The 25,979-nt window shown below is 37.2% G+C and overlaps 3 protein-coding genes across 4 annotated transcripts; 2 read left to right on the forward strand and 1 right to left on the reverse strand.

Annotated features, from left to right (window-relative positions):
• Nucleotides 1-56: 56 nt before the first annotated feature.
• Nucleotides 57-9,277, reverse strand: LOC6559018 (gamma-aminobutyric acid receptor alpha-like). 2 transcript variants are annotated; one of them, XM_032736867.2, is made up of 7 exons: nucleotides 8,637-9,277; nucleotides 8,456-8,519; nucleotides 7,478-8,237; nucleotides 5,114-5,181; nucleotides 4,620-4,923; nucleotides 1,772-2,152; nucleotides 57-1,699 (listed from the first exon to the last, which is right to left on the reverse strand). In XM_032736867.2, the coding sequence occupies exons 3-7, from the start codon at nucleotides 7,938-7,940 to the stop codon at nucleotides 738-740; spliced, it is 2,178 nt and encodes a 725-aa protein (XP_032592758.1). In that variant the 5' UTR covers nucleotides 7,941-8,237; nucleotides 8,456-8,519; nucleotides 8,637-9,277; the 3' UTR covers nucleotides 57-737. The 2 variants fall into 2 exon arrangements, with proteins under 2 accessions (XP_032592758.1, XP_001985499.2); XM_001985463.3 differs by lacking the exon at nucleotides 8,456-8,519 and having other exon boundaries at nucleotides 7,478-8,412.
• A 5,752-nt stretch (nucleotides 9,278-15,029) lies between these two features.
• On the forward strand, nucleotides 15,030-25,201 carry LOC6558150. The gene is made up of 18 exons (XM_043215311.1): nucleotides 15,030-15,039; nucleotides 15,349-15,527; nucleotides 15,589-15,945; nucleotides 16,515-16,651; nucleotides 16,705-17,311; nucleotides 17,366-17,865; nucleotides 18,020-18,057; nucleotides 18,627-18,721; nucleotides 18,785-19,126; nucleotides 20,515-20,651; nucleotides 20,722-21,328; nucleotides 21,627-21,910; nucleotides 21,962-22,116; nucleotides 22,503-22,681; nucleotides 22,894-23,387; nucleotides 23,497-24,112; nucleotides 24,558-24,838; nucleotides 24,908-25,201. Exons 1-18 carry the CDS (start codon nucleotides 15,030-15,032, stop codon nucleotides 25,113-25,115), a joined length of 5,226 nt encoding a protein of 1,741 aa, XP_043071246.1. The 3' UTR covers nucleotides 25,116-25,201.
• On the forward strand, nucleotides 20,624-22,216 carry LOC122322364 (ionotropic receptor 75a). The gene is made up of 4 exons (XM_043215590.1): nucleotides 20,624-20,651; nucleotides 20,703-21,328; nucleotides 21,627-21,910; nucleotides 21,962-22,216. The coding sequence occupies exons 2-4, from the start codon at nucleotides 20,708-20,710 to the stop codon at nucleotides 22,179-22,181; spliced, it is 1,125 nt and encodes a 374-aa protein (XP_043071525.1). The 5' UTR covers nucleotides 20,624-20,651; nucleotides 20,703-20,707; the 3' UTR covers nucleotides 22,182-22,216.
• Nucleotides 25,202-25,979: the final 778 nt, after the last annotated feature.

Raw genomic sequence — 25,979 nt, forward strand, 5'->3', positions numbered from 1 at the left:
TATAAAAAATGCAGATACATATGTATGCATATAGATATATACACATATAATTATTTATTACATTTAATGCTGGCATGCTCATTAATCAGTATGTTAATTATGCTTAAAGTTATGTTAGTGTGTTGTGCATTAACAATCTCAATAGTTTATTCAATTGAGTTTATTTTACTAGTAACCAACTGTTTGCCGTATCTTATGGCTGCCAGTTTAATCGATTTGGCAACACATTTTCAAATGGCGCCACGGCAAATTTCTAACAATTTCATTACAGATCTTTGGCAAACTCAACAAATAGTTGTTATAAGAACTTATTCAAATTAGCATTTATAGTATTGGTTATAACTTAGCATTTAAAGGCTCAGAGAAGAGTCAACTTGAGGGCTCACTGTACAAATAATATTTAAGTAAATGTTATACATACATACTGTCTAGACCGTTATGGCTTATATATCGATATATGTATGTACATACATATGTACAATTTGTAGTCCTGTGATATGTAAGTTTTGCATTTAGTGTTTAGCAATTTAGCGCGTAAAAGAAATCCCATAAAGCGTTCATAGCTGTTTAAGCAAATCAGGTTAAGAGCAAATAACAACTGAAGACGAAAGATTCAATTGAATTACATAGTTTATCCAAAACAGACCGCACATCTGTTTATCCTTGCCGCTGCTCTCCCTTGTGGAACGCGTTTTGATTTCTTTTTAGGACTGTGTCTAAATTGCTAAAAGGTAACATCAGGTGCTCGTCGGCGCATTGGCCAGAATGCGCGAGCTCCTCGACAAATAGCCATACCAGTAGAACACATTGATCAGAAAGAACAGCAGTGGGAACACAATCCTTGAGGCTCGATCAATCTTCGACACGGAATTGTATTGTGGTGTCCGTTTCCCTTTGCGACGCGCCTCCAGCTCCTCTCGCCTGTAGAAGGACATCCGCCTGCGTCCCCCAACGGGCGATGGGGTTTGAGCAGATTTTGCTGCTGCTGCTACCGCCGCAGCTGCTGCTGCCGAGGTGCAGGGTGTGTCATCTGCACGGAGTTGGGTCTGTTCGTCGTCCTCCTCATCCTCATCGGAGCAGGTTGCTTTGCGGGGCTGACGCCGTCGCCGACTCCAGCTGCACCATTCCAGGCAGCGCCAGAAACTGAAGCGTGTAAGTCCATGGCGACGATTGCGTGTGGTGCGTCTGGAGTGGAGCATACCCAGACGACTGCCACTGGACGGTGGCATATTGATGGCACACATGGATAGCGGAATGACCTCGTAGATCTTGGACTCACTGCTGCCACGAAAATCCGATTGCCCGCTGGCATCAACATCCGTCTCAGATTCGCCGGAATCCGATTCAAGCTCCTCGATAATAAAATAACACTCCCCGGAGCCATATTTAGTAAAGTAATGGACGACGGCGAATTGCAGAATGGTTGCAAAGATGAAGCCAAACGAGAGGAACACAAAGAAGTCTAGAGCGGTGGGATACGACACCTTGGGCAGATCTGTGCGCGCCTCCAACCCCAAGAAAGTCATGGTTAGCACTGTGGTAATGCCCAGAGAAACGCGATCTGCTGTCGCCTCACGGTTCAGCCAAAAGGATACCCAGCTGAGCACCACCAGCAGGCAACAGGGTCCATAGACCTGAATCAGAAAGTTGCCCATGTGACGCTGCAGATGGAAATTAACCATCAGCATCGAGTACTCCGCTACAATGGGGAGGAGCACAGGTTAGATGAGCCACTAATATGAGCGCATTAATAATAATTTTACACGCTTACATGGATGATGCGTTTCCAAGCTGATGCTGCCCGCCAGATTCGTGACAAGACCACCGCCACCGGCAATGCCGCGTCCCGAACCAAACGCACCCTTGTCCAGCTTTAAGCCAGTGCCACGAACATGTTGATTCTTGGCCCCCGGGCCCGCGAATGTTGTCATCGCCTTGTTGTTGTTGCTGTTCGGTGGCAGTTTGGGTGACAGTGTGTCCTTGTTGTTGTATTGCTGCGGCATTGGAGCGGCAGCCTTGTAAACAATGTCCGTTATATTACCAGCCGGACAATCGACCAAATCGAATTGTGACAGTTTCATGTCCTCCGCAATGGCCACTGCAGGACGCTCTTTGTTCCATCGATAAATAACATCCGACGTGGTATAGCCAACTGTGCACAAATTGAAGGTGGAAACAATGATTACAATATGTCAGATTTCTTATTCTAAATATTGACTATTAAAACGGATAATCTAACCAGTGTTGACATTATTTTTAGGTAAATAGATGGAATATAAACTTTTTGTGCTGCGATAAAAACCGTCTTTCGGTTAGTAGAAATACAGTTGTTAATACAGGTATTAATACTTAAATATTATTACACACAATTAATGATTTAATATAGGTATTTATACGAGTATTAATATTAAAATATTATTTTTAATAAAAAAAAGAATGATAAATTTAAATTCGATTTAAATTTAAATTTGTACTTTTCAATAATTTGATTTAGTATTATCTATTTTATATTTTCGTAAGATCTTTATTAAGAACCTCAATTTTGCTTATAGAAAACCCTACTTGCAAGCAAGATTTACCCCTAAGCCGATTTTTATTACGACGTCTCTTTTTAATGGAGTTCTGTGTGCTTTTAGTTGCTTATTCAAGGAATCACAAGTTTCCAAATGTTGTGACTACTGAGTGCTCACTCAATCAGTCTCAGTGACTGGGTCATTCACAGTTTATCATATTTTCATCGCTATTCGCTTACCCAATTTTTGCTGAATACTTCACTAGTTCTCCTCAGCAAATGCTTGCTATGAACACACGTACAGATATTTTATTTTATTTTGTTGTGTTGTGTTCTGTTGTGTTGATGTCGCCCCGCTGCACAAATTGCCAAACATTGCGACATGTATGGATGTGGATTGGTTTACCTTATTCCTTTTTTTTTTGGTTGGGTTCTCTATGCGCCATTCGCTGACTTTGGCAATATTTTCAGTGAGTCGACGTTGCGACGCGTCGCATCAAATGGGAAATTGTCAACATTAAGTGGCAGGCAATAACAGCGACAAACGAAGCGGGGGCAGTTGAGGGGTAATTGAATTCTTGACTGCATGCAACATTATTCACTACGAATCGGAAGCAATAATACACGAGAGCAACTCTGCCAGGTGTCGTCTGTTAATTTTGGTCTGCGATAAGGCATAAGAGCAGTTAGCTAGGTTCGTAAATTGTTGCCAAACGTAGCATGTATCTTTAAATATATTCACAAATTTTATTCAAATGTTGGACAAAAACCTTGTTAGCTTTTCATTTGTGATGGAAATGCATTTACGTCTGGAGTTTGTAAACGGGTTCACCTAGCAGAAATAATTGAAATGTCAACTGCATATCTGATGCGTTGTAATAACGAAAAGATTCGCAAAATAGTGTATAAAGATACGTTTTAAATAAATTTGATAAAATCTACTGAATCAAACATATTTAAAATAACAAAAAACCATCGGAAGTCCACTTGCTCTCATCTTAATTTTTGTAACCCTTTTCTTAAATATATTAAATTGAATAATATATTATATTAAATTATTATATTAATATTCTAGTTTTATTCCCACATTCCGCATTTTACACTCAAATCTGTGTAAAAAAATCCTTGTGCGTATTTTTATTATTTATTACTCAAAATACTCATACATAAATATATTTCTGGTCGCGTCGCTTGCCAATTGAAATACTGCTGCTAAATAGTTGGTTCAATATGAAAATATGCTTTAGTTGACAACATTTCTATTGGATACATTTCTTATAGATTTTCTGGACTCGAAAAGAAATATCGCTTATAATCTGCTTGTGGTATATGAAATATGATTTTAAATATGTGACTCTTAAAGTCTCTGAGATATACGTAACGCGCAAGGCTAGATTGATTGTTACATTCTTTTCCACAACTTCATAATATATATATGAATATAATAATAATAATAATTATAATTTTAAACCAATGTACGTTGCGTCCATATAAATTAGAGATGTAGCTGCAGGGGATGCCCTCCCCCACACCCTGACGATAACTTAACATAGAAATAGACAAACGGACAGACAGGCAGACAAAAGGACATGATCAAGATTCTATATAAATAATGTTGTCAAGTATTATAATACTCTGTGCAAGGCTATAAATATAAATGTTGTCTTTAAAATATGATTAATTACGCATTGACTTAGTTAAGCCTAAAGAATTTTATCTACTTGTAGTCAGACTTTTTCTAGGTTGTTATTTGATTATTCCACTTTTGCCAGCTGTGCATTTTTTGCCAGCAGATTTTACTTCACACAAAGTCCTTTTACTTAACCATTCCTGCTCTCTCACAGCAAGCATGCAATGCCATGACATTCAGTGTAGTATAAATCCAAGCTTGAATCCTGCACATACACACAGTCACACGCTTTGTTGTTCTTGCAACAAGTGGTAGCCACGGACAAGCCATTAACATACATGTAGCTGACAAAAGGCGAATCGCATCAAAGCGCTCTAAGCACCAATTATGCATAATTATGCAAGCACACAGACCCTCAATTGGTCTTGTTAGCATATTCAATGTTCAGCTCGTTTTATTTGTTGTTATTACACTCACATGATCCAAATTTCAGCGGACATTTCTGTATATCCATGGGAAAATCCGCGAGATTCATGGGACAGCCTGCCTTTATTGTCAGCCGGCTGGAGTAGAGGACGCGGCCATTCTGATAGATGCGCACAAACTTATTCGGGGTGGTTATCGTATGCAAATAGCTCTGTTTGCCATTGTAAAAATACGTATCCGGCTTCCAAATGCGCGCCAACATTGACACTGACAATGCCAGCGTATCCTGTGCACCTTCGAACGCGAGACGTTTATCCACCCAGGATTGCCGAAAGTAACAGTCCATCGAGTAGGTCTGTAAACGACATAATAAGCGAGCTGATGGCTGAATGCAGTTTCCTTTTGAATGTGTGTCTCATGGAAAATGTGTGGAAAATGGGCTCTGGCTCTTGACTTTTGTGTGTGCAAATCTCTTATGCATATGTGTGTGTGTGTGTGAAGTGTGTATGATGTATGGCTGATGGTGTTAGTTTCTTATAGCTTACCATGTCCACTTCTGATATTGGACCCATACTGCGCACCATTATGTCCACCTCAATGGTGGCGGGTGGGCCTGTAAAGAAATTTGTTCAGGTTATCGAAGGTGCAGCATGAAAAAGATTATACTTTTAAATGGCTTATAAAATCTGGATATTTTCTAAATATAAGCTCTTACTTATTAATAATATACTGTGTGATGCAAATGTATATTTAGATATTATCCAGAAGCAGACAGGTGGCGAGTAATTAAAAATATATTGTACTTTTTTATATTTAAAATAATCTTAAATGACTAATTAAATAATAAAAAATTTAGAAACTTAGTGCGACTCACATATTATCCCAACTTCTTTACTATATAAAATTGATTATATATGTTTAATATTATAATTTTCTTTCCCTTTTTAAAATTTCTGATAAAAAGTGGTAAGAATATATATATATAATATATTATTATTATTACACGCCTTAATATTTATATATTTTATGAAATGTGCTTGAAAAATGCCTTAAAAAATATGCAGACGCCTTAGAATTGTAATAAATGGAAAACCCTTGTAGAGTCTATATTCCTATATATATATATATATATATACATATTCGACATAATTCCACCATATGAATTATTCATAGACGTCCTTCACATGAAACAGAATTTAAATGTTGTCTCTCTGAACAATGACACTTAAGCCGCTTGGCAGACAGTCCCATTCCATAGTGACTACCCCCTTAGTGCGTTGTCCCTCGCCCCTCCCCATTGCCATTACACTTGCAAATTCGTATCATCTATCAGCCTCCGATGCTCATGTATTTTGCGCTAATGTGCAGTTTTTTTTTTTTTTTTGTTTGCTTTTTTTGCCTATGCGAACAGTTTTTAATGACTTTGGCGCTGAGCTTGGCAAACAAGCGTTATGCATCCTGCATGCCACATATCCTTATATCCTGCACGCTCATCGCATTGCAGTGCGAAGCACTTAGCGGCCGAGCCCATTCTTAATGAAGTGTTTAAAACAATGTAATTTGGGCTTAAGTTGGGTAAACGCAAACTTTTAGGATTGTTGGGGAAATGCGCGCTAAGCTTCATTGAGTGCCAGCCGGGAGGCTTTTATATTTCGAAAATATTTAAATTTTTATGGGGCAGACCATTTGGAAAATTGAAAAAGCTTATCAATTCGCAGTGCAGGGCTGCTGATGGGAGGCGTGCTTGGCAAATGCGTACACTGCAAATAAACAGAGAAATGACGGAAAACGCAATCGAATTGTATGTAAATATTTGTCGATTTTGACACTAACTATTTGCCAAGGCAGCTGTCACATCATCAACATCATAATCGTCATCATTATTGTCGCCGTGGAGCCGTGATTTTCGCCTTACAGCGATTTCCGCTTCATTAAACACTTCCGCCAAAGGGGCAAATCTGCACATGTACTTGAATGCTGATTACAGGAATCAATCAACAGCAAAGGGTAAACAGCCAACAAGGTATAAACGAAACTGGAACCACAGACCGGATATCAACGAGAAATACTCACACACTGCCAGAGAGATATTGAAACATATTATTAACATATTTGAAGTTTTTATTATTTCATTACTTTTCCATTTTGATATTTGATCATTTAAGGAAAGTAATATTACTAACATGTTTTATTTATCATTAAGATAAGATCCATAGAAAAATTAATATTAAAAAATAGTATTACTGACTTTAGTGATATTATTTTTAAACCTAAGATCTATTCTAGAATTAATATTATATAAAAGTGTAGGGATAATAGTTTTAATATTTAACTGTAAATCTATAATATACATATTGATTTAATGTAGATATTTATTTAATAATGGACTAAAACTAATCATATCGGTAAACTACATCCCATATTAAGCATAAAACATTTGAAACTATTCAATAAATCTCTTTTAATTAATATAATTATTAAATAATATATGTTTAATATAAATAAATATGTAGATCAAATTTTAAGTATTTTTACTTAGCAATAATTTAAAAGAACATACCAAACGAGCGATAAATAATATTCTATGCCTTTCTAAAAAATATAACCTTGACTTTGAATTTCTTTCAAGTGGTTTTAGAAAATTATTCTGAAACCTTTCTACATCTACTTAATTTTAGTTTGCCAATTATTCGTCAACCTTAAATATATTTTTCTTCAGAGATAGATCTAGATAAAGTTGTTTGTATAATTCTAATATATATACTCGTATATATATATATATATATCTTATAGCTATTTCTGAGTAATTTGCATAACTGTGGAATATCTTGGTACATATAGAAATTTTTGGCTCATATTTGTTGCATATCTTAGCAATTTATTTGAATATATATTTTTGGGAAACTTACCACCGAAATCGGGTCGAATACTATTGTCATAGCCACGCAGCAAATTGTCGAGCAATTCGGAGATATTTGCATGATTATTGCTCTGCGTTAGCCAGGAGCGAGTCAGTGAGCCGGCAGCAATCTCATCCAGGCGATGCGTATCGCCGCGTCCCTTGATGCTGCCGGCCATGACACCAAGTTGGCCAATGGACACTTGCCAGGCATTTGTATAAATGCAGCACATTAGAGCGCAGCTGCTAATCAGAAGTTTAAATATGCGCACATTTAAGTGTTGTCCTTGCGCCCGCAAAGACGGATGACAACTCCTGCTGTTCCTGCTGCTCCTGCTGCTCCTGTCGATGAGGTCAACCGACGCACTGCCGGATGTTGTTCTTGTCGCACTTGTTGTTGCTTTGTTACTTTTGCACATATTGCGGAATTTTGTAATTGTTGTTGTTCGTTGTGTTGCTGTTGTTGAGTCCATTGTTTAGACGTCTGACGAACAACAGTTCTGGCCTAATCTACACATCCGTTTCCCAAACATTTGCCGCTCGAGCCAGTAAACAGGCTGACCATCTACTGCTGCTGACAGTTCTCGTTTTCTGGTTTGTTTGCCAGTGCTGTTTATTTTCATTTATGCACCGGAAGTTGCACTTGCCACTGGCTGCATTCCGAGACTTTTTCCTAATTTCTTAAGCTCATCCACTTTCTTGACTCGCATTAGTTCCGTTTATCTCGTCGTCAATCTTTTGTCCTTGTGTATTTCAGTGCACTTTGCCCGCTTTTCGGATGAGTTTTATGATTTTAATTGTTTGAACTGGTCACTGTCGACTGCTGTTGGCAGTTTGATTATTAACAGATTTGATTGGACAATTAGCCAAGAGTTAAGAAATTAGTTGGCTGTTGGCAGTTTAACTAGTTTTTTGTTCAAGTGGTAACTTCGATTTGCATTCTTCCTAGTTGATTTATAAAAATCTGTACACTTTATCTTTCATTTACCTTTTGCTTTATTTTCAAGTGATTCGCACGCACACGCGGCGTATGTGTAATTTGCATTTTTAAACTGCACATTTGGGAAACGAGCAAGATTAATGCACACAAAGCTCACGTTAAGTGTACACACAAACATATTTTTTATAAATAATATTTACGTATTAATCTTGTCAAACCTTAAACTTACTGATGGCGAGTTATTAAATGGAATCAACACGAGCGCAATGCAGTCGAATAACCCAACCAGCCCGGACCACAAGTCGTTAATGAAAAATCAAGTGCCATCAGGCAGAGAGGCAGGCAGGCAGGCAATCAGGTAACCAGCCGTGGTGGCAAGCATTGCATAAGAAAGTCTGTCCTTAAATAAGTCCTCATACTTGGTCAGTTCGAAGCCGTCAAGGCGATGGCAAGCCATCTAATTATGCAAAATACAATGCGACCCATAAGTTGATTATACGTCTCACCCACTAACCTAATTGTGTGAGTGTGCCTTTGTGTGTGTGTGTGTGGGGGTGTGTGTGTCTGAGGTGGCATCGGGTGACACTAACTATTATCAATACTAAGTGGGGTTCCGTTGGGTGCACCTTGCCTGCAAGTCGGGACATCCGATAGCATCTCAGCCAATGCATCTCATCTCATCATTGTTCCTCAATGCTACTTGGCACTTGATTAGTCGCTGTGTTTGCTAATTGGGTATGTGGCTGAGTTTAAGTCAGCTTATGAGGTCTTTAAATCAGCAGGGATATATGCATTATGTTCAGTTGTCACATGTCTCATTTTCTTAAGCCACTTTTAACCGCAGCGTGAATTAAATAAATTTAAAATTCATTGAAGACATAATTAAATTTACAAAACTTAAAATATTAGAAACAAAATTTAGTCTTCTAAGAGCTTGATATTATGTGGAATTTTATTAAAATAAATGAAATATATTTAAAAATTTAAGACTCTGGCTGAGAGAGAATTTTGCTTAATGAATAGTGTAAAAAATAATATTAAAAAAACATTAACTTCATTTAATTGTGTGGTCTCATTAAAACAAATTAAATATATTTGAAAGCAAAAAACTCTTTCTGCGAGAGTATTTTATTTATTTATCACTGGGCAATGTATATAACTATAGCAATTAAAAAGTTTATCAATCTTTAATTTGCACCTTTCTTGTTATTTTTATTTGGCCTTCAACCAATTTCTAATTAACTATCATGTTTAATCTCTTACTTATTACTTATGAAACCCGTAGTAATTATGGAATAACTTTGAAAATCCACAATCAAGATCCTTTTTTATTTTTTTTTTCGTTTTTTTTTGTGCTTATTTAAGAAAGTGAACACTTGAAACATGAGTTTCTTTAATTATAATGCATTAGTTACTTGTCGGCTACGAACCTAACTCAAGCCTGTGCTATACTATTGGCTTTCAGATGATCATAAATTGTATGCCGTAATCTGAGCCACACACTTCCTTATTTTAATAACAATTTCTTTTTCGCTCGCCGTTTCGTCAAACAAACAGTAAACAGCCATCCATCCATCCAAGAAGCCCCGCTTCCGAGGCATCAGCTTTTTACTTCTAATTTCTTGCTTTGGCTGTCGCGTCGCGTCGCAACGCCTTTTGCCTTTGTTAACTGGCGAAAGGGTTAAATGTGGGCCCGGCCACAAACGCAGAGCACAACTTGAGCACGTTCAACGCATTTTCTCATCAACGTCGTCTAAATTGCACTCAATTTTTGAAGGCTGCTCTCCTCATCGCTGGCTGCTTCCGTTCTTTACTTGTTCCATTCTTTTTCTCCCACAGCCACTGTGCTCAGGCTCTATAGAATATTACGCCTTTTTTCGGTGCTGCCGGCTGCATTGTTGTTATCAGCAAGTATGATGCACATGTGCCCTTGCAGGGTATATATATATATATATATATATATATATATCTTGAGTTACTAACGCTAGCAAGAATATCTAACTATTCAGTTCTGCTACTCTATATAATATGAACATGTTTTTTTTAGGAAACGGAGATTTAAACTGCACAGCCAACCGGACTCAAAATATATCGGAATATAAAAAATACAAAATACATATGTAAATTATTAAAAGAGGCCACCAAACAATAAACTATGCTATATAATTATTTGATATAGTTGCGATTGTTATTAAGTATAGAATTCGGTTAATAAATATATATATTTACTTCCATAAACATTTCATTACATTTTTATTACAAAATAAATAGCTTTTACATTACTTTAGTGCTCAATAATTATTTCAAATTGATATTTTATATCTGTAAATAATATATGTAGATAAAGATAAAGATAATATATTCGCTAATTAAACAAATAATTGAGAAGTTTATAATACAATTTTAAAGTATTTTCTTCTAGTTAATATTCGAACCTAATCGAAGTGCACATAGGGTATTTTATCTGTGGTTTGCCATGTGCATCTTTTTCTAGCCAGTTTCTCTAACCATCTGTTCCATATAAACTTGTTTGCATTATGTCCCTTTGGGGGTTTTTGTCAGCTTGTGTGGGTGCAGCAGGTGGTTTCTATGGACCCGGACCTAGACCCGAACCCAATCCTGGGTCTGGCATTATTTGGACGCTTTTTGTGCCTGCGTTTTCAAATGACTTGTGCATTTCAATTGCAAGCAGCTTATATAAGTAAATGTCAGTATATATATGCATATATATCGTACATATAGTGTCGTTTTTTAAGCTACGTATGAAATTGTACAGTCAGAGCGCAATTAAAAAAGTTATGTCACAAGTTTTCTAGTTAAACTAAGTAGCTTTTAAAATCCGAATTTAATTAAAACAGGTCGAGATTTCAGCCACAGTTTTTTCCCTACAACAATTCTGTGGCCTGTCTTTTTCAGCCGTAAAGTAATGCAATTGTAATTATTTTAGACTAGAACTGTAGCACATGCTGCTCGGTGGATCCAATCTCACGTTCTACTGTTTAACAATTGAGTTGTAGAGTGCAAAATCCAGGAAAATGCATTTGTCTCAGCTAAGTGCATTCCTCTGTACTGGAGACACTAAGTTATAAAGGAAAGTAAGCATTATACTCTATCGAACTATCAATTTAAATACATGGTACATGGTTGAATGCTTCGAAATGATTACTGTAAAAATATATGTTATAAGAATATATCTGTAAAGTATAGAAATTATTAAATCAGTTTCTTCACAATACTCTTCAACACTTATTTCTAGATTGACAGTTTTTACTTATGTTTAATAATTTTTCTGTTATTTAATGAGCAGCTTAAAAAATTATAATAAACAGAAGAAAACACAAATGGGTTGTTTTAGTCTTTTTCTAAAAACTGATTTTATATGTGCAAAGTTTCGAGCAAATTAGTTAGACTGGTGTCGAAAGTTTGATTGAAATTGACTCAATTGTGTGCATTAAGTGAGTTTATAAAAAATCATACATCCTACACACTTCTTGTATTTGTAACATATGACAAATAAATAGCTACACAAAAGGGATATGCTTCATATATATTTGGGCGGCATTCAGTTTACTACAAGTAAGGGCAAAAACGCATTCCAAATGTAAACAAAAACATTTTAGTCCACGTGCAATTTTAATGAATCCAAATGCAGATAAAAGAAGACGCAAAAAGAGATGCATGCAGGAGAAAAGAGAATGCTGGGGCCCACAACATAATGACACTCAAAATGCATAGGAAATGGAGAGGTGACCCTTAAGTAAGCTTGATGTGGCTGGGACTCCGACTTGACTTGCGGCTCAACTACCAAATCCCAAAACCAATTCAATAAAAGCAATAGGCCACAGGGTGTAGTCAGAAGATGGGCCGGCAGCAGGCAGCCCACGAACCCAACAAAAAAATCTCTAAATTCAATTAATTTAGATGCAGTTTTTGCTGGGCCGCTATATCGTACCATAGAATACATACATTCAAATGCAGCTTGTATGTATGTAAGTAGGTGTTCTTTTTGGACACAAATAAACGCATCACTATACAATGTAAATCTCAAGAGTGCGATGCCCAGCTGTTTTTTTTTATTTTTTTATCTATTTTAAGCTCGTATCTGCTTTGTATTCGTCTATATTGCAACGCGAAGCGTTGTCTGTCTGTAACAAAAAAGGTAAATAAATAAAATGAAAGCTGAGAGTTTGTGAAAGATGAGAATACCCGAAGCGCTGATGTTGTCAGAATGCAATGCGATAGGATATTTAAACTCAATGTAGATACATTTGAAAGCCCATACTTGAAACATTTTTATATTCACTACTTGCACTTTGTGGCAGACCCCTTAAAGTTATTCCTTATGCACTAATTTGCATTGAAATACATTTTTACTTTATCACACTCATAAATAACATAAGCTACTTCCCCTAACTAACCCTAAATTGCAGTTGGCCAAAATCCCTTTGGTAAAGTTAATAGTTTTGTTAATGATTTGCTCGGTTGACCAAAATCGCTGGTGGTTTTATTTGCAGCATATTTCGAACGAATTTACTGATTTGTTTGTTTTTTTCTTTCAGATTTATAATTCTCTAATGTGCCATTCATATTCTGTGATAATTCGATTTTGTTTGTCCTTTACTTAATGCTTGTCACATTTGTGGTATTTGCATTTATTATTTAGTTCATGTGCGGGTCGACCGCAGATCAATTGATTTTTTGTACGTTGGGCTTTTTAGTGTCGTAAATAATTTTAATTGGACTGTTCCCATTTGATGAGCGAGTCAATAGTCTTAAATTTTAAATTAGCAGCTTATGCGGTTGCTGATTTCGACAGTTTAATTGGCTCACAAAAAAATTGTATATTGCTGATGAGTTAATTTAGATAAGTGTATTAAAATTTCATATTTTTGACTGTCTTTCATAAGCACAGATTTTATACGTATATATTTATATATATATATATTAAATGTTTACAAATTAAAAAAAAACTTTCAATTCTCTTAAGCCATTTTATTAATTAGAGTTAAGCCACTAAGAGTTAAGCAATGTTTCATATTTGATAATTGTTCTCATTATTTGCAGCTAAATTTATGTTTTTCTTATGCAGTTAATATGTTATTATTATATATACACAGCAAGCACAGTTCGCAATAATTAAGAATACCACTCAAGGCTATATTACGTGTAATATATTAATTTTATTTGGTTAGCCTTAATTCAATTAACCTTCAGCACTTGAATTCGATTTGTTAAGATGGAATTCAAACTATTTTTAGCATTTTCCAATTATTTTTCCTCAATCAATCGCTGCTGTCGTTTTTACAAGTCCACTTCTAATAACCAAACACAACAAACAGATATTTTTTCCATCGCCGCCGGCCAAAAAATTCAGCCACAATAATAACAATAGTAACAAACAAGCAAGCAAACAGATATTGGAATCGAAATGGAAATGGAAATAAAAAACGAGTGCTAAATGCGCTGCCCGCTTAGAAAATTTGGTTTCGAGAAATACGTCGAGACGCGCCAAGCGCGCAACGCCAACTGAAACGACATTAAGTCCTAACCGTTGGCCAAGATTCAATTGTGCAACTGGGAACATGCCGACAACATAAAACACACGTACGCACACACACACACACACACTCACACACCCACACACACACACACACTCACACATTCAGAGAGCGAGGTGGTTGGGCGGACATGCAGAAGGCGCAAAATCAGTGACGCCCTGCCAGCAGCATAGCAGGCTAAGTCATAGCAGAAATCCATTAACACTGCCCGATGAGGGGAACGACGGCTGATTCATTCATAAATGTGACTTGGGCTTGTTTACGTTTGAGCTTCTGCGCAGGCGCGTTGCGTACTCTGTTCAGGCCATGTGCTTTTTGTTATGACGCGCCAAGATTTCAACCTGTTGCTGTTCCATAAAATTTGGCTAAATTGTGTGCAGTCAAAACGTCAATCACGTTACAAATTTTGATGACAGCTGCAATTTTAGACTAATAACTTAATTGCATAATTTGGCTAACCAAAATTTGAGTTCGCCCAGCTATAAAAGGGATTGTGAACTGCATGATTTCTGCAGTCAAGTTCAAAATGGCTAATCTAGCATTATACAATTTCATTGTGTACAACTTGTTGCAGATAAATTTAAGAAATGTGGTCGTTTTTCATTGTAGGCAGCAGCCAGGTACAGTTAAGTAGAGCAAGAAATCAAATGAATAATAATGCGCATCAGTCTTGCCATTTTGCTGATGTTTCCATTAGATTACTTCCGCTTCCTGGTGGTGAAACACATAAAAACTGTGTTGGTTTTTTGGTTCAAAGAATTAAAATGTTTTTCATATTTAAGAATTACACTTAACTATTGTGAAGTGTGGAAAGTCTATGAGTTATCTTTACATTTCTCTTCCTCTTTATTTGATGACAACTTATTTTGTATTGCGAAATAGATGTGCAACAAATACAAATAAATCGTTCGTGATTTGTGCGATTAGAGTTAAACTTTTATATAATTATGTTCGCACGCCACAAACAAACATCCATTGCAGATATGCAAATTTTATGTTGACAATTTGATTGACAATATCTATTATTAGAAAACTAGACTCTCAATATATTTATGAAGCTTGGAATGTATCACTGTAAATACAGCTGTCATATAAAATATGAGTTTTTATATGAACAAATTTTTTATCCACCAAAACACAATTTTTAAACAATATTTAAAACACAAAACGTATTATAGATTAATAATTTAATTTAGATGTGAGCAAATGGACGCAGTTCTGCAAGCAAAAACTTTAAATAATCGAATTACTTTTCTGTTGTTGTTAACAAAGTCTTTTGCCGATTATTTGGCAACACTGTTACGCACCCCCTTTTTTAAATTACAAAGAAAGGATACCCATATTTCATACTCTACAATCACTAATTATAATTGTTGTACACAGATCTACTGCTATTGACAGAGCTGTTCTCTCGTAACTACATATTTTGTCAATACATAAACATTAAACGGGCTAATGAGTCCTTAGCTAATTTGCAAAAGGATTATTTGGACATTGAACTAACCAAACTTGGCGTCTTTTTGGACGTGAATTGCGATCAGAGCCACTTAATAACTAATCAGGTAAATTTTTAAGTAGGCTGCATTCCTTGTGCCAATTATAATAATACTCCGCAATTTACAGTCCAGTCAATCGCTTCTGTACACACATCACTTTCACTGGCTACTCTTCGATGAAACTGGCAACATGGATCGATTAGTTGAACTTTTTCAAGGAGCTAATCTTAGCATCAGCGCAGATGTCACCTTTGTAACACAACAGCCAGAAAAAAGGTCGAAGACAGATAGTCTGTTTACACTCTATGATATCTATAACAAGGGTAGCCATCTGGGTGGCATACTTAACATAACCATTGATCAAAGTATCTACTGTAATCAGACCATTTGTGAGGTCCAACAATATCTGAGTGATCTCCACAAGAGAACTAAGCTGAAACATCGCAACAATTTAAGTGGAATTATCTTCAAACAGGTTACAGTGGTAGGTCTGCTATTTTTAGCCTAAAGACTATTATTTTAATATAAACTTAAGGTAAGTCTAATATGCGCTGTGTCCCAGAGTTTTTTCCAAGTATTCTTTGTGACCAATATTGCTATTAGCCAGTTGTACCAAAATGCAGTCTGCCTTATGAAGCTCTGCTTTGAATATATTCTCGAAAGTTAGTTAGATTTTAACTAAACTTGAACTATCGTTGATTCATAATTTGTCAAATAAACTGTACATTTCCAAAAAAAAACTCAATTTATACAACTGATTGAGTCAGAATCGAAAAGGCTCAATACACAATTGTTTTCGGCATTCGTTTCCTTAGTTCTGACTTGAGTTACAGACGGGAAGTTTCAGTGAAAATGATAAAATTAAATTATTTTAATATGAAATTTTATTTGTTAATTTAAAATCAATTAATAATTCAAAGGAGCAACAATAAAACATTTAGACTCGTGCCTATCAATGGAATGTAAGCGTAGAATTTTATCAACTTTTCGCAAATGATTTGTTCAATTTTTGTTAATATTATTAAATTTCATATATTCGTATTGCCTTTGTAGATCACTTATGTGCCCCTGAATGCAAGCGAGGATAAGATGCTGGCATTTTTGAATAGTGAAGAATCCGTTCACTTGGATTGGATGTCTCGTATGGGTTACCGCAATAATTTACTCTTGCAGGAGATGCTGAGGTTCAAGTAAGTTTAAATGTCATTTAATAAGACCTAATGTAATTGCTCACGCATTCCAGTGTGACTCACATTTGGCGGAATCTGTGGAGCATCTATGATATCAAAGGCGGTGCGATGGGCGAAATGGTCAACCAAAAAGCCGACTTGTCGACAACACCGTTTGTTCTATCACCTGCTCGAATAAGGAACGTCTTTTCGACGACGGAGATTAGCGAGTTTCGCTCCATTTGCATCTTTCGCACGCCACACAATTCTGGGATGAATTCTGCTGTGTTTCTGGAACCCTTCGAGGCAAATGTTTGGCTGGTCTTTGGGGCTTTACTTATAATCTGTGGCCTGTTGCTTGGGCTAACGTTTCGATTGGAGCGTCGCTGGATGCGAAGCTGTCTCAAGTATATACCCTCGCTTCTGACCACCTGCCTTATGAGTTTTGGCGCTGCCTGCATTCAGGGCTCTCATCTAGTACCGAACTCGATTGGCGGACGTCTGGTTTTCATAGCACTCATGTTGACCTCATTTATCATGTATAACTATTACACATCGATTGTGGTATCCACTCTATTGGGTTCACCCGTTCGTTCCGATATTAAATCCATACAACAGCTGGCCGACAGCCCATTGGATGTGAGCTTTGAAGCAATACCCTTTGTAACAGCTTATTTAAATGTGAGTTCAATGAAAATCAATGAAAGACACCAAGCCAAGTATTTCCTTTTGCAGAACTCTCCACGTTCCGACATACGGCAGCTAGTTAAGCGCAAAGTGGATGGGCGTAATCCCATCAACGTCTTTACGACCGCCGAGGAAGGTGTGATTAAAGTACGCGATCAGCCCGGTTTCGTTTTCGTCTCAGAGGCTTCATATTTCTATAGCTTTGTGGAGAAATATTATCGGCCCCATGAGATATGCGAACTGAATGAGATCATGTTCCGTTCGGAAAACTCACTCAACACAATTGTGCACATTAACTCCACGTACAGGGAGCTATTGAAGCAGACACAGGTGCGCCTGTTGGAGACCGGTATTACGCAGAAGCATAAGCTCTTCTATAGCAAGAGCAAACTGTACTGTTACGAAAGCAATTATGTCATCAGTGTGGGCATGGAATATGCCGCGCCCCTTTTTATAGCTCTGCTTATCGCCTATTTCGTGTCATTGTTCATTTTAATGCTCGAAATAAGCTGGGCTCGATTGAGCAGGCGGCATTTAAACATTATGAAGTAAGACGAATGCAAAGTAAAAAGCATAAATATTAAGTTAGGTAAGTAAATTCTTAAACACCGCACAAGGCAGACCCTTACGAGCCAATAATTGGTCAATTAGTTGAAGTCACAATTCGAAAATCCTTTTGACAGGTTTTCACTTACCTGTCAGTATGTCCATTGATATGTCAATTGTGGTTGTACGAGAAAGTGATTGATATTTATAATGTATGCATGGATATATGTCTATTTACACAGTTGTGTCCATGAAAATAGGTGTGCCACAGCCCAAAGCATTCAAACCTCAAATATAACCACAAAAAAAGAAGATATTTTCTCAAAATGGCTAATTAAATTATTATTTTAATAAATTTCGCGCTAAAATATAATTTCGGATTTTTGTAGGGCAGTACTATTTTCACGAACACCGCTGTATGTATTTTATTATGCATCTTGTTGAACTCATATAAAAGCACGGAATTCTCAGCAATTGTGTCATTAGATTAACTAGTGTTTAATTGTTTGTCTCTAGCAACATGTTTCTTTACCAATTTATAATATATTATTTTGTGCATATTGCAAAGTTAAATAACATACTTTTGTTGCATTGTTGGACAGCAGATTGTGAGTTGATAAGGGTCTGAACTTTTTTCGCAATCTTAATTAATGGAATTATTCATTTTCTTTCTTTACAGCACTGCTTCGCTTTGCACATATCGCTGGCAAAGAATCACGGTTCACGCAATATTTAAACTTAAATGGGACATATCGTCTTTTAGAGCACTTGCAAGGTCAACTGATCAATCACAATCTCGTCAAGCTCGGCATTTTCATGGACATCAATTGTGCTCAGAGTGATGAAGTTTTGAATATTGTAAGGCGAATTAAATTTATAGAGATATGTCTTATATCAACTGAACTTTACTTTCACTTGCAGGCTAATGACGAACGCCTCTTCATTGATCGCTTTCACTGGCTTATCTATGATCAGGATGAGAACTCCACACTGCTGCAACATCGGTTTGCAGAAGCCCAACTTTATATGAATACCGAGCTGACCTATGCCAGGCCCAATTCAAAACTGACCAGTTTCATACTCTATGATTTATACAACAAGGCAAAACATTTGGGTGGCAAACTCAATATCACAATTGATCAGCAAATTAACTGCGATGAGAAAGAATGTCGAGTGTATCGTTTTCTGAGTGATCTTCATAAGCGAAGTCGACTACAACATCGTAAATTTCTTACTGGCTTCACTTTTAGAATAAATGCAGTGGTAAGTTTAATAGAGGCTAATAATATGGCAAAGATTACACACCCTGGCAAACCTGAGTCCGCTTTTCAAATATTTATTTAACAACAACTCTGTTGGCAACCGATTGTTCAAATTGAAGCTAGTTGAAGAAGTTAGTACACTTTTTTTAATTTTTTGTATTTTGAAAATTGCTTTTTGTTTCGTTTAGATATTCGAAAATCTCGGAAAACAAAAAGTTGTGTAAAAAGTCATCTGGTGAATTTTTTCCAACTTTAGCTATATAGTTAATAAGCTCAAGCATTTTCTGTGGACATGCCCAAAAATATCTGTTGACCATTTTATAATTGACTTCAATTGTTGTTAACAAAATGTAATCGGATATTATTTACACTGACTTGAGTAAGACTCTTGACTCTGTAAATCCTTTGCTAATTCACAAACTTAATATCTGGGGTTTCCGAATTACCTAATTAGTTGGATCTCAAAATATTTAACTCTTAGAAAACAGAAAGTTTATTTTAGAGGCGCTGTAACTAGGACTGTTCAAGTAACTTCCTGAGTACCGTAAGGCAGTCACCTTGGCCCCTTGTTATTCAAGTTGCCTACAAATGACCTTCCGTCTGCTAAATTGTGATAAATGCCAATTTATGTCTTCTTTCCATTAATAAGTTGTACTTCTTCTTTTTCTTCTATTAAAATTGTTGTGTTATGTTATCTGTCTAGCAATTCGCGATATTCGTCACCGCAAGTTGTGCGGCACGTCCCTCGTTGGGTGGGTTCGGGTGGTGGGTCATAGTTTGCCTGGGTTGCCTGCTACTAGTATTAATAAAAATTAAGTGCTTAAAATGTTGGCATACCAGAAGTACCAGAAGTACAAAAAACCAAGAAAAGGAGTCTCTTTAGAATGGTTGGAAACCAAGCGAATCATGGATATGGAAAGGCCGGTTCTGTCTTTTAATCTCAACCCGATTGAGAATTATTAGTGAGACGTTGAAAATTGTGTTTCGATTGAGATAATTTTCTCTAGAAATAGGCCAAAACTTTATGGTCTCCATACACTAACTCTGTGTTTCGGTTATTTCCAACGACTGTTCTGCAACCAAATCCTAATCGGAGTAACACATTCAGCACATCATATCAAGTTTTTAGAAAAGGGAAAGCTAACAAAGCCTCACTGCTATTATATTTACTGGCTCATTTTTAATAATTTTTAATCCCTTAATTTGGTTGATTAATTATGTTATAGACAATATTTATTTTTCTTCAGTATGTGTGTGTTAAAAAAGTGCTTTGAATATTTCATAGGGGTTTTCATAAGTTGTCCTAAACATATTTGTGCATTGCTGTTATTCTGATCACATCTCTATTTTTTATGGATACTTTCTCATGTTCACTCATTTTATTTACAGATCACCGCCTTACCGATTAGCACACCAGAAACGCAGATTACGGAGTTTCTAAGCCGTGAGGACGATATACATAAAGATACTTTTGCCAGGTTTGGCTACCAAACGTATCGGATACTTAGGGATATGCTGGATTGCAAGTAGGAGCACACAAATAAAATTATGTTTATTTTGAAGAAAGTTAATCTTAGCCCTTATGACGCTCGACAGCTTTAAGTTCATCTTTCGCGACCGCTGGACGGATTCGGAAGTAACAGGAGGCCTTATTGGGGATATGCGCAATAACACCGTCGATATAGCTGCGACCGGTTTCCTCTACACAAGCGGACGTGCAAAATACTTAAAGATCTTGTCTTGGTATTGCTCCTTTCGCTCCATTTGCATGTTTCTCAATCCCACGGCGGCCGCCAGCGAGCTTCACATAGGGGAGTTCCTGAAGCCATTCAGTTGGACGGTTTGGTTAATTTTCGGCAGCCTGCTGCTGTTGGCTGGATTTCTGCTCTGGCTGACATTTCGACTGGAGGGCAGATTTGGGCATGTCAGCATGACGCCGTCGTTGCTGACCAGCTGCCTTCTGTCCTTTGGGGCCGCATGCATTCAAGGCGCCTGGATATTGCCGAACTCCACCGGCGGTCGTATGGTATTCTACGCCATTATGTTGAGCTGTTTTCTGATATATAATTATTATACATCAATTGTGGTATCCAGCCTGCTGGATGCAGTGCCCAAATCGAACATTCGAACCATCCAACAACTCGCAGATAGCAATCTCGAGGTGTCCGTCGAGGCAATAATATATACAAAAGTCTATGTAGAGGTAGGTCCTTAAATATTGTACTAGTAGAAGTTTTTTTTAGTTTTAAAAACATACTTCAGATCGTAATAATCTTACAACTATTTTAATTTCATCTCTGAATGTTTTAAGCATTAAACATTTAGTTAAACATGTTATTATATATATCTATTTAATTAATTAATTAATTTTTTAATTATGTCATTGTTACTAAATTTGCATTATTACATACATATTTAGTTATTTTCCGATTAGCCTTAACAATGCCCACTAAGTTAGCACAAACTTCAATTCTAATCATCTAACTATATATATATGACAGACCTCTGATTATCCCGATGTGCGAAGTTTGTATATCAACAAAATTGTGAACAGCAAGAGAGAACCACAACGCATTTGGTTGCCTGCGGAGGAGGGTGTCCTGATGGTGCGGAATAAGCCCGGCTTTGTTTTCATTGCGGATGCAGCTGGCGCTTATGGGTTTGTGAGGAAACATTATCTGCCTCATGAGATCTGTGAACTAAATGAGATTCTTCTGCGTCAAGAGACTGCCGCTCACACAATGGTCGTAAAAAATTCCAGCTATGCGGAGGTTCTAAAACTTAAGTAAGTCATGCATATCATTAATATGAACGCAAATGTTGAAATAATTTACAGTTTTCTGCGAATGATGGAGACTGGAGTACATGCGAAATACTATCGCTATTGGATACACAGCAAGTTGCATTGTTATCAGAGCAACAGAACCGTTGTTGTGGGCATGGATTCGGCAGGACCACTGTTTCTACTGCTAATCTTTGCCTATACAATGTGTCTATTTGTTTTGGGCTTGGAAATATTGTGGCACCGACGACAGCTAAGCGCTGCACGTCATTAAGGCAAGTGCTTCTAATCGCCAATCATATATTTGAAATTGTGCAATTTAAACAAACAAATTGACAGTTGACAATCGGCAGATGACAGTTAAATTGGCCCTGCAGCGTCTATAAAAGAGCTATCCAAGACTGAAGTCTATTGACTTAACAAAATGCACTTATACAATTGGCCAACTTCGTGTTGCACAATTTATTGCAATCTCGCATCAGTTTCATAGTGTTCTTTCATTGCTGGGCTAGAAATGAAAGTGCGTTCGATTCCGGCAAATTTAAAAATTTACTAATACCTGTAATAATTTAATAAATTACTGAATACTCCGCAGCTTTTCAATTTGCCCAACAAATCTACAATCATCATCATCAACTCATCTATCATCAATTTGTGCATTTGAATCAATGGACCTGGGGCCAATTTGAGGAGCGTTATTTGGATCATATGCAGCCCACGCTGGCCATTTATGTGGACTTGAAATGTATGCGTGCCAGACATTTATTGGCAGAAGTGAGTAATTTTTTAAACTCTTGCAGATAGAGATCCATGAATTACATATATGCTTCATCAGCATCAGTAGCCGAGTTGTCAGATAAATCAACCCCAATTTTTGGTGAATTGATCACATTTGTCAAATATTAATTCAATATTCTTGCATAGACATAACTCACTGCCATCATATAAACATGTACTTAACACCTAGTTTATTTGTCTGCTTTCAGGCGAGTCGCACGGAGCTCTTTAATCAGCATTATCATTGGCTTCTGCACGACAGCTCGGAGGTCTTCAACTTTTATGATTTCTTCGAACCGATGAACATATCCGTAGATGCTGACGTTAGTTATGTTGAGCAGCAAATGGCAGACAATAGAGGCGATGGAGCTGTCTTCTACAGAAACTACGATGTTTACAACAATGGCAAAATGCAGGGCGGCCAGCTCAATATAACCGGCAACTATGAAGTCAGCTGCAATCAAAGTAACTGTAATTTGAGTCGCCATCTCAGCTCGCTTCACTTGCGCTCCAAATATCGCCATCGAGAGCAGCTAACGGATGTGGTGCTGCGTGTGGCGACTGTGACGATATCGCGACCCATTGACTGGCCGAAGGAGCAGCTGCTCCGATATTTGACACAGGACAACAACACCCTCGTCGATGGAATAGCACGCCTTGGTTTTCGAATGTGCCAAATACTCAAGGATATGTTGCAGTGCGGGTAAGCGCTAAAGATAATAGTAATTTCTTTATTTGGCCAAGCCAAGCCAAGCCGCATCGATTCGTATTTGGGGCTATACTCGTTTGAATCAAAGTTTTTTTTCTGCCAGCATGAATTTTACATTCCACAATAGTTGGAGCATCACCGAGATTTATGGCGGTGCTGTTGGTGCTCTGGCGAATCGGTCAGCCGACATTATGTCCGCGCCTGGATTGGCAACTTCGGTCCGACTGAAGACACACATAACGGCAATCATTGAGTCGGGTTACTTTCGTTCCATTTGCCTCTTTCGCACACCCCACAACGCCGGCATACGCAGCGATGTTTTCATCCGGCCATTTAGTGCTCTGGTGTGGTATTTCTTTGGCGGCATTCTGCTGATGATTGGCATGTTCCTTTGGCTGACCTTCTACATGGAGTGCAAGCGCATGCGGCGAAGTTGGCGTCTCAGCTTTGTGCCCTCGCTGCTGACAACCTTATTATACAGCTTTGGTGCGGCCTGCATTCAAAGCTCGCAGCTAGTTCCACGCTCCATGGGCGGACGTCTGGCGTATTTAATACTACTTTTGACTACCTTTATTATGTACAACTATTACACATCTGTGGTGGTGTCCTCGCTGCTGAGTTCACCAGTCAAATCGGATATCAAAACCATGCAGCAGCTTGCTGAGAGTTCGCTGACAGTTGGCTTGGAACCCCTTTCCTTTACCAAGAGCTATCTAAACGTGAGTGTAAACTGTTGTCCACATTTTAAATAACTTACTTTAAATAAATATTGATAAAATGGATTTTCACCAATTTCAAAAAACATAAGTTGCTAATGGAGAATAATGTCTGCGCATTATTATTATTATTAATATTATAATATTATAATTATTTTTACCTTTATTTTTGCTATTATTATTATATATTTATTTATTATTAAATGTAGGCTTGTACATACCACACAAAATTTAAATTCGGAAATTTAAAAGCTTAACATTTTTATTGAATTTAAAGGTATAAAATTTAAAATATTAAAATTTCCAAATTGATTTTATTCAAATACGAAAAAAGGTTGTAAGTGTATTGGTTTTCTTAATTTGATTTGAATCTTAGCATAGGTAAAAGTCAGTCTAGCAGTCAATCAAAACTGCTTTATTAATATAGGTAAAATGCATTTATTCACAGTACTCGTTACGTGCAGATATTGCTCTGTTTAAAAAGCGCAAAGTCAACACACAGGCTAACAATAAGGATCTCTGGTTGCCCACTGAGGAGGGCATTCTGCGTGTTCGTGATAATCCCGGATATGTTTACATCTTTGAGACATCGGCTGGTTATGCATATGTGGAGCGCCACTATACACAGCAGGAGATCTGTGATCTCAATGAAATACTGTTTCGACCCGAGCTGTTGGCTTACACGCTGCTGCAACGCAATTCCACCTACAAGGAACTCATTCGCTTGAGGTACACAGTTGAAATACATTTTAGCTAAGCAATACACAACAAGCACCCATCATTTATTACATTTCACAGAATGCTACGAGTGCTGGAAACCGGTGTTTATCGCAAGCATCGTAGTCAGTGGGCCCACATGAAGTTGCATTGCTTTTCGGATAGCTTTGTCATTACCGTTGGCATGGAGTACGTGGCTCCGCTCTTCTTCATACTGATCTGTGGCTACATTCTGGTGCTGATCTTGCTGCTGCTGGAGCTCGCCTGGCACCGATATTCAAAGCGTTAATAATTTGCCTTAAATTTCTGCATCTTGCACGCCTTAGAGCCTCAGCTGCACCAAGCGCTTTAAACTGTTATGCAACTTAATAAAAAAATAAAAAACAAATAAAAAAAATATTAAAAAAAAAAACAGCACTTTACGTTAACTTTTCGCCACATTCAACGACTGTGAAATTATGCAGCATGCAACACTACCATCCATCCCATTCCTTGCCATTTTGTCGTCCCTTCACTTCCTGTTGTCAGCTGCAGCCGCGCAATTGCCGGTCGCCTCGTTGACTGGACCACGTTTTCATGTTTTCATGCGATTTTCGTATTTGCATTAAAAAGTTTCCTGTTTGCCGTATTTGGGGCTATGATTTTTTATTTCAACAGCGCCTCATTCTATTTGCATTTTATGCCCCGCAGCTGAACCTGAACCATTCCGTGTGCATTTTCCAGTGCCGCGATAAGCGTAAGCCTAACTTTTTAACAATTACTGAAGTTGGCAATTGTTTGGCGCAACTAACCTTTAAAATATATATATATATTATATTAAGAGCCTTCCCCTCATTTCTGTTATGTAGTGAGTTGATTATCGCCGCTTAAGTAATCAATCATTTCTTATTTAGTTCTCACTTATCCGCATGATTAATGTAGACACTGTGAACCGTTCGACTGATGATGAAGGCCTGCGGCCTCAGTTTGCACAATCAGAAAATTGTGGCACATTCTTGACAGTAATTATGGAAAACTGTTCTTATAAGTGAAAATATTTAATCAATAAGCAAAAATAAATTATATTCAACATGCTGCGTATTTAGTTTAAGAAATACAAAATTAAATATATTATTAAAACCTTTTTGCTACATACAAATATTTAAAGTTTATT

This window comes from Drosophila grimshawi, unplaced genomic scaffold (assembly GCF_018153295.1).
Source record: "Drosophila grimshawi isolate 15287-2541.00 unplaced genomic scaffold, ASM1815329v1 contig_44, whole genome shotgun sequence".
Lineage (NCBI taxonomy): Eukaryota > Metazoa > Arthropoda > Insecta > Diptera > Drosophilidae > Drosophila > Drosophila grimshawi.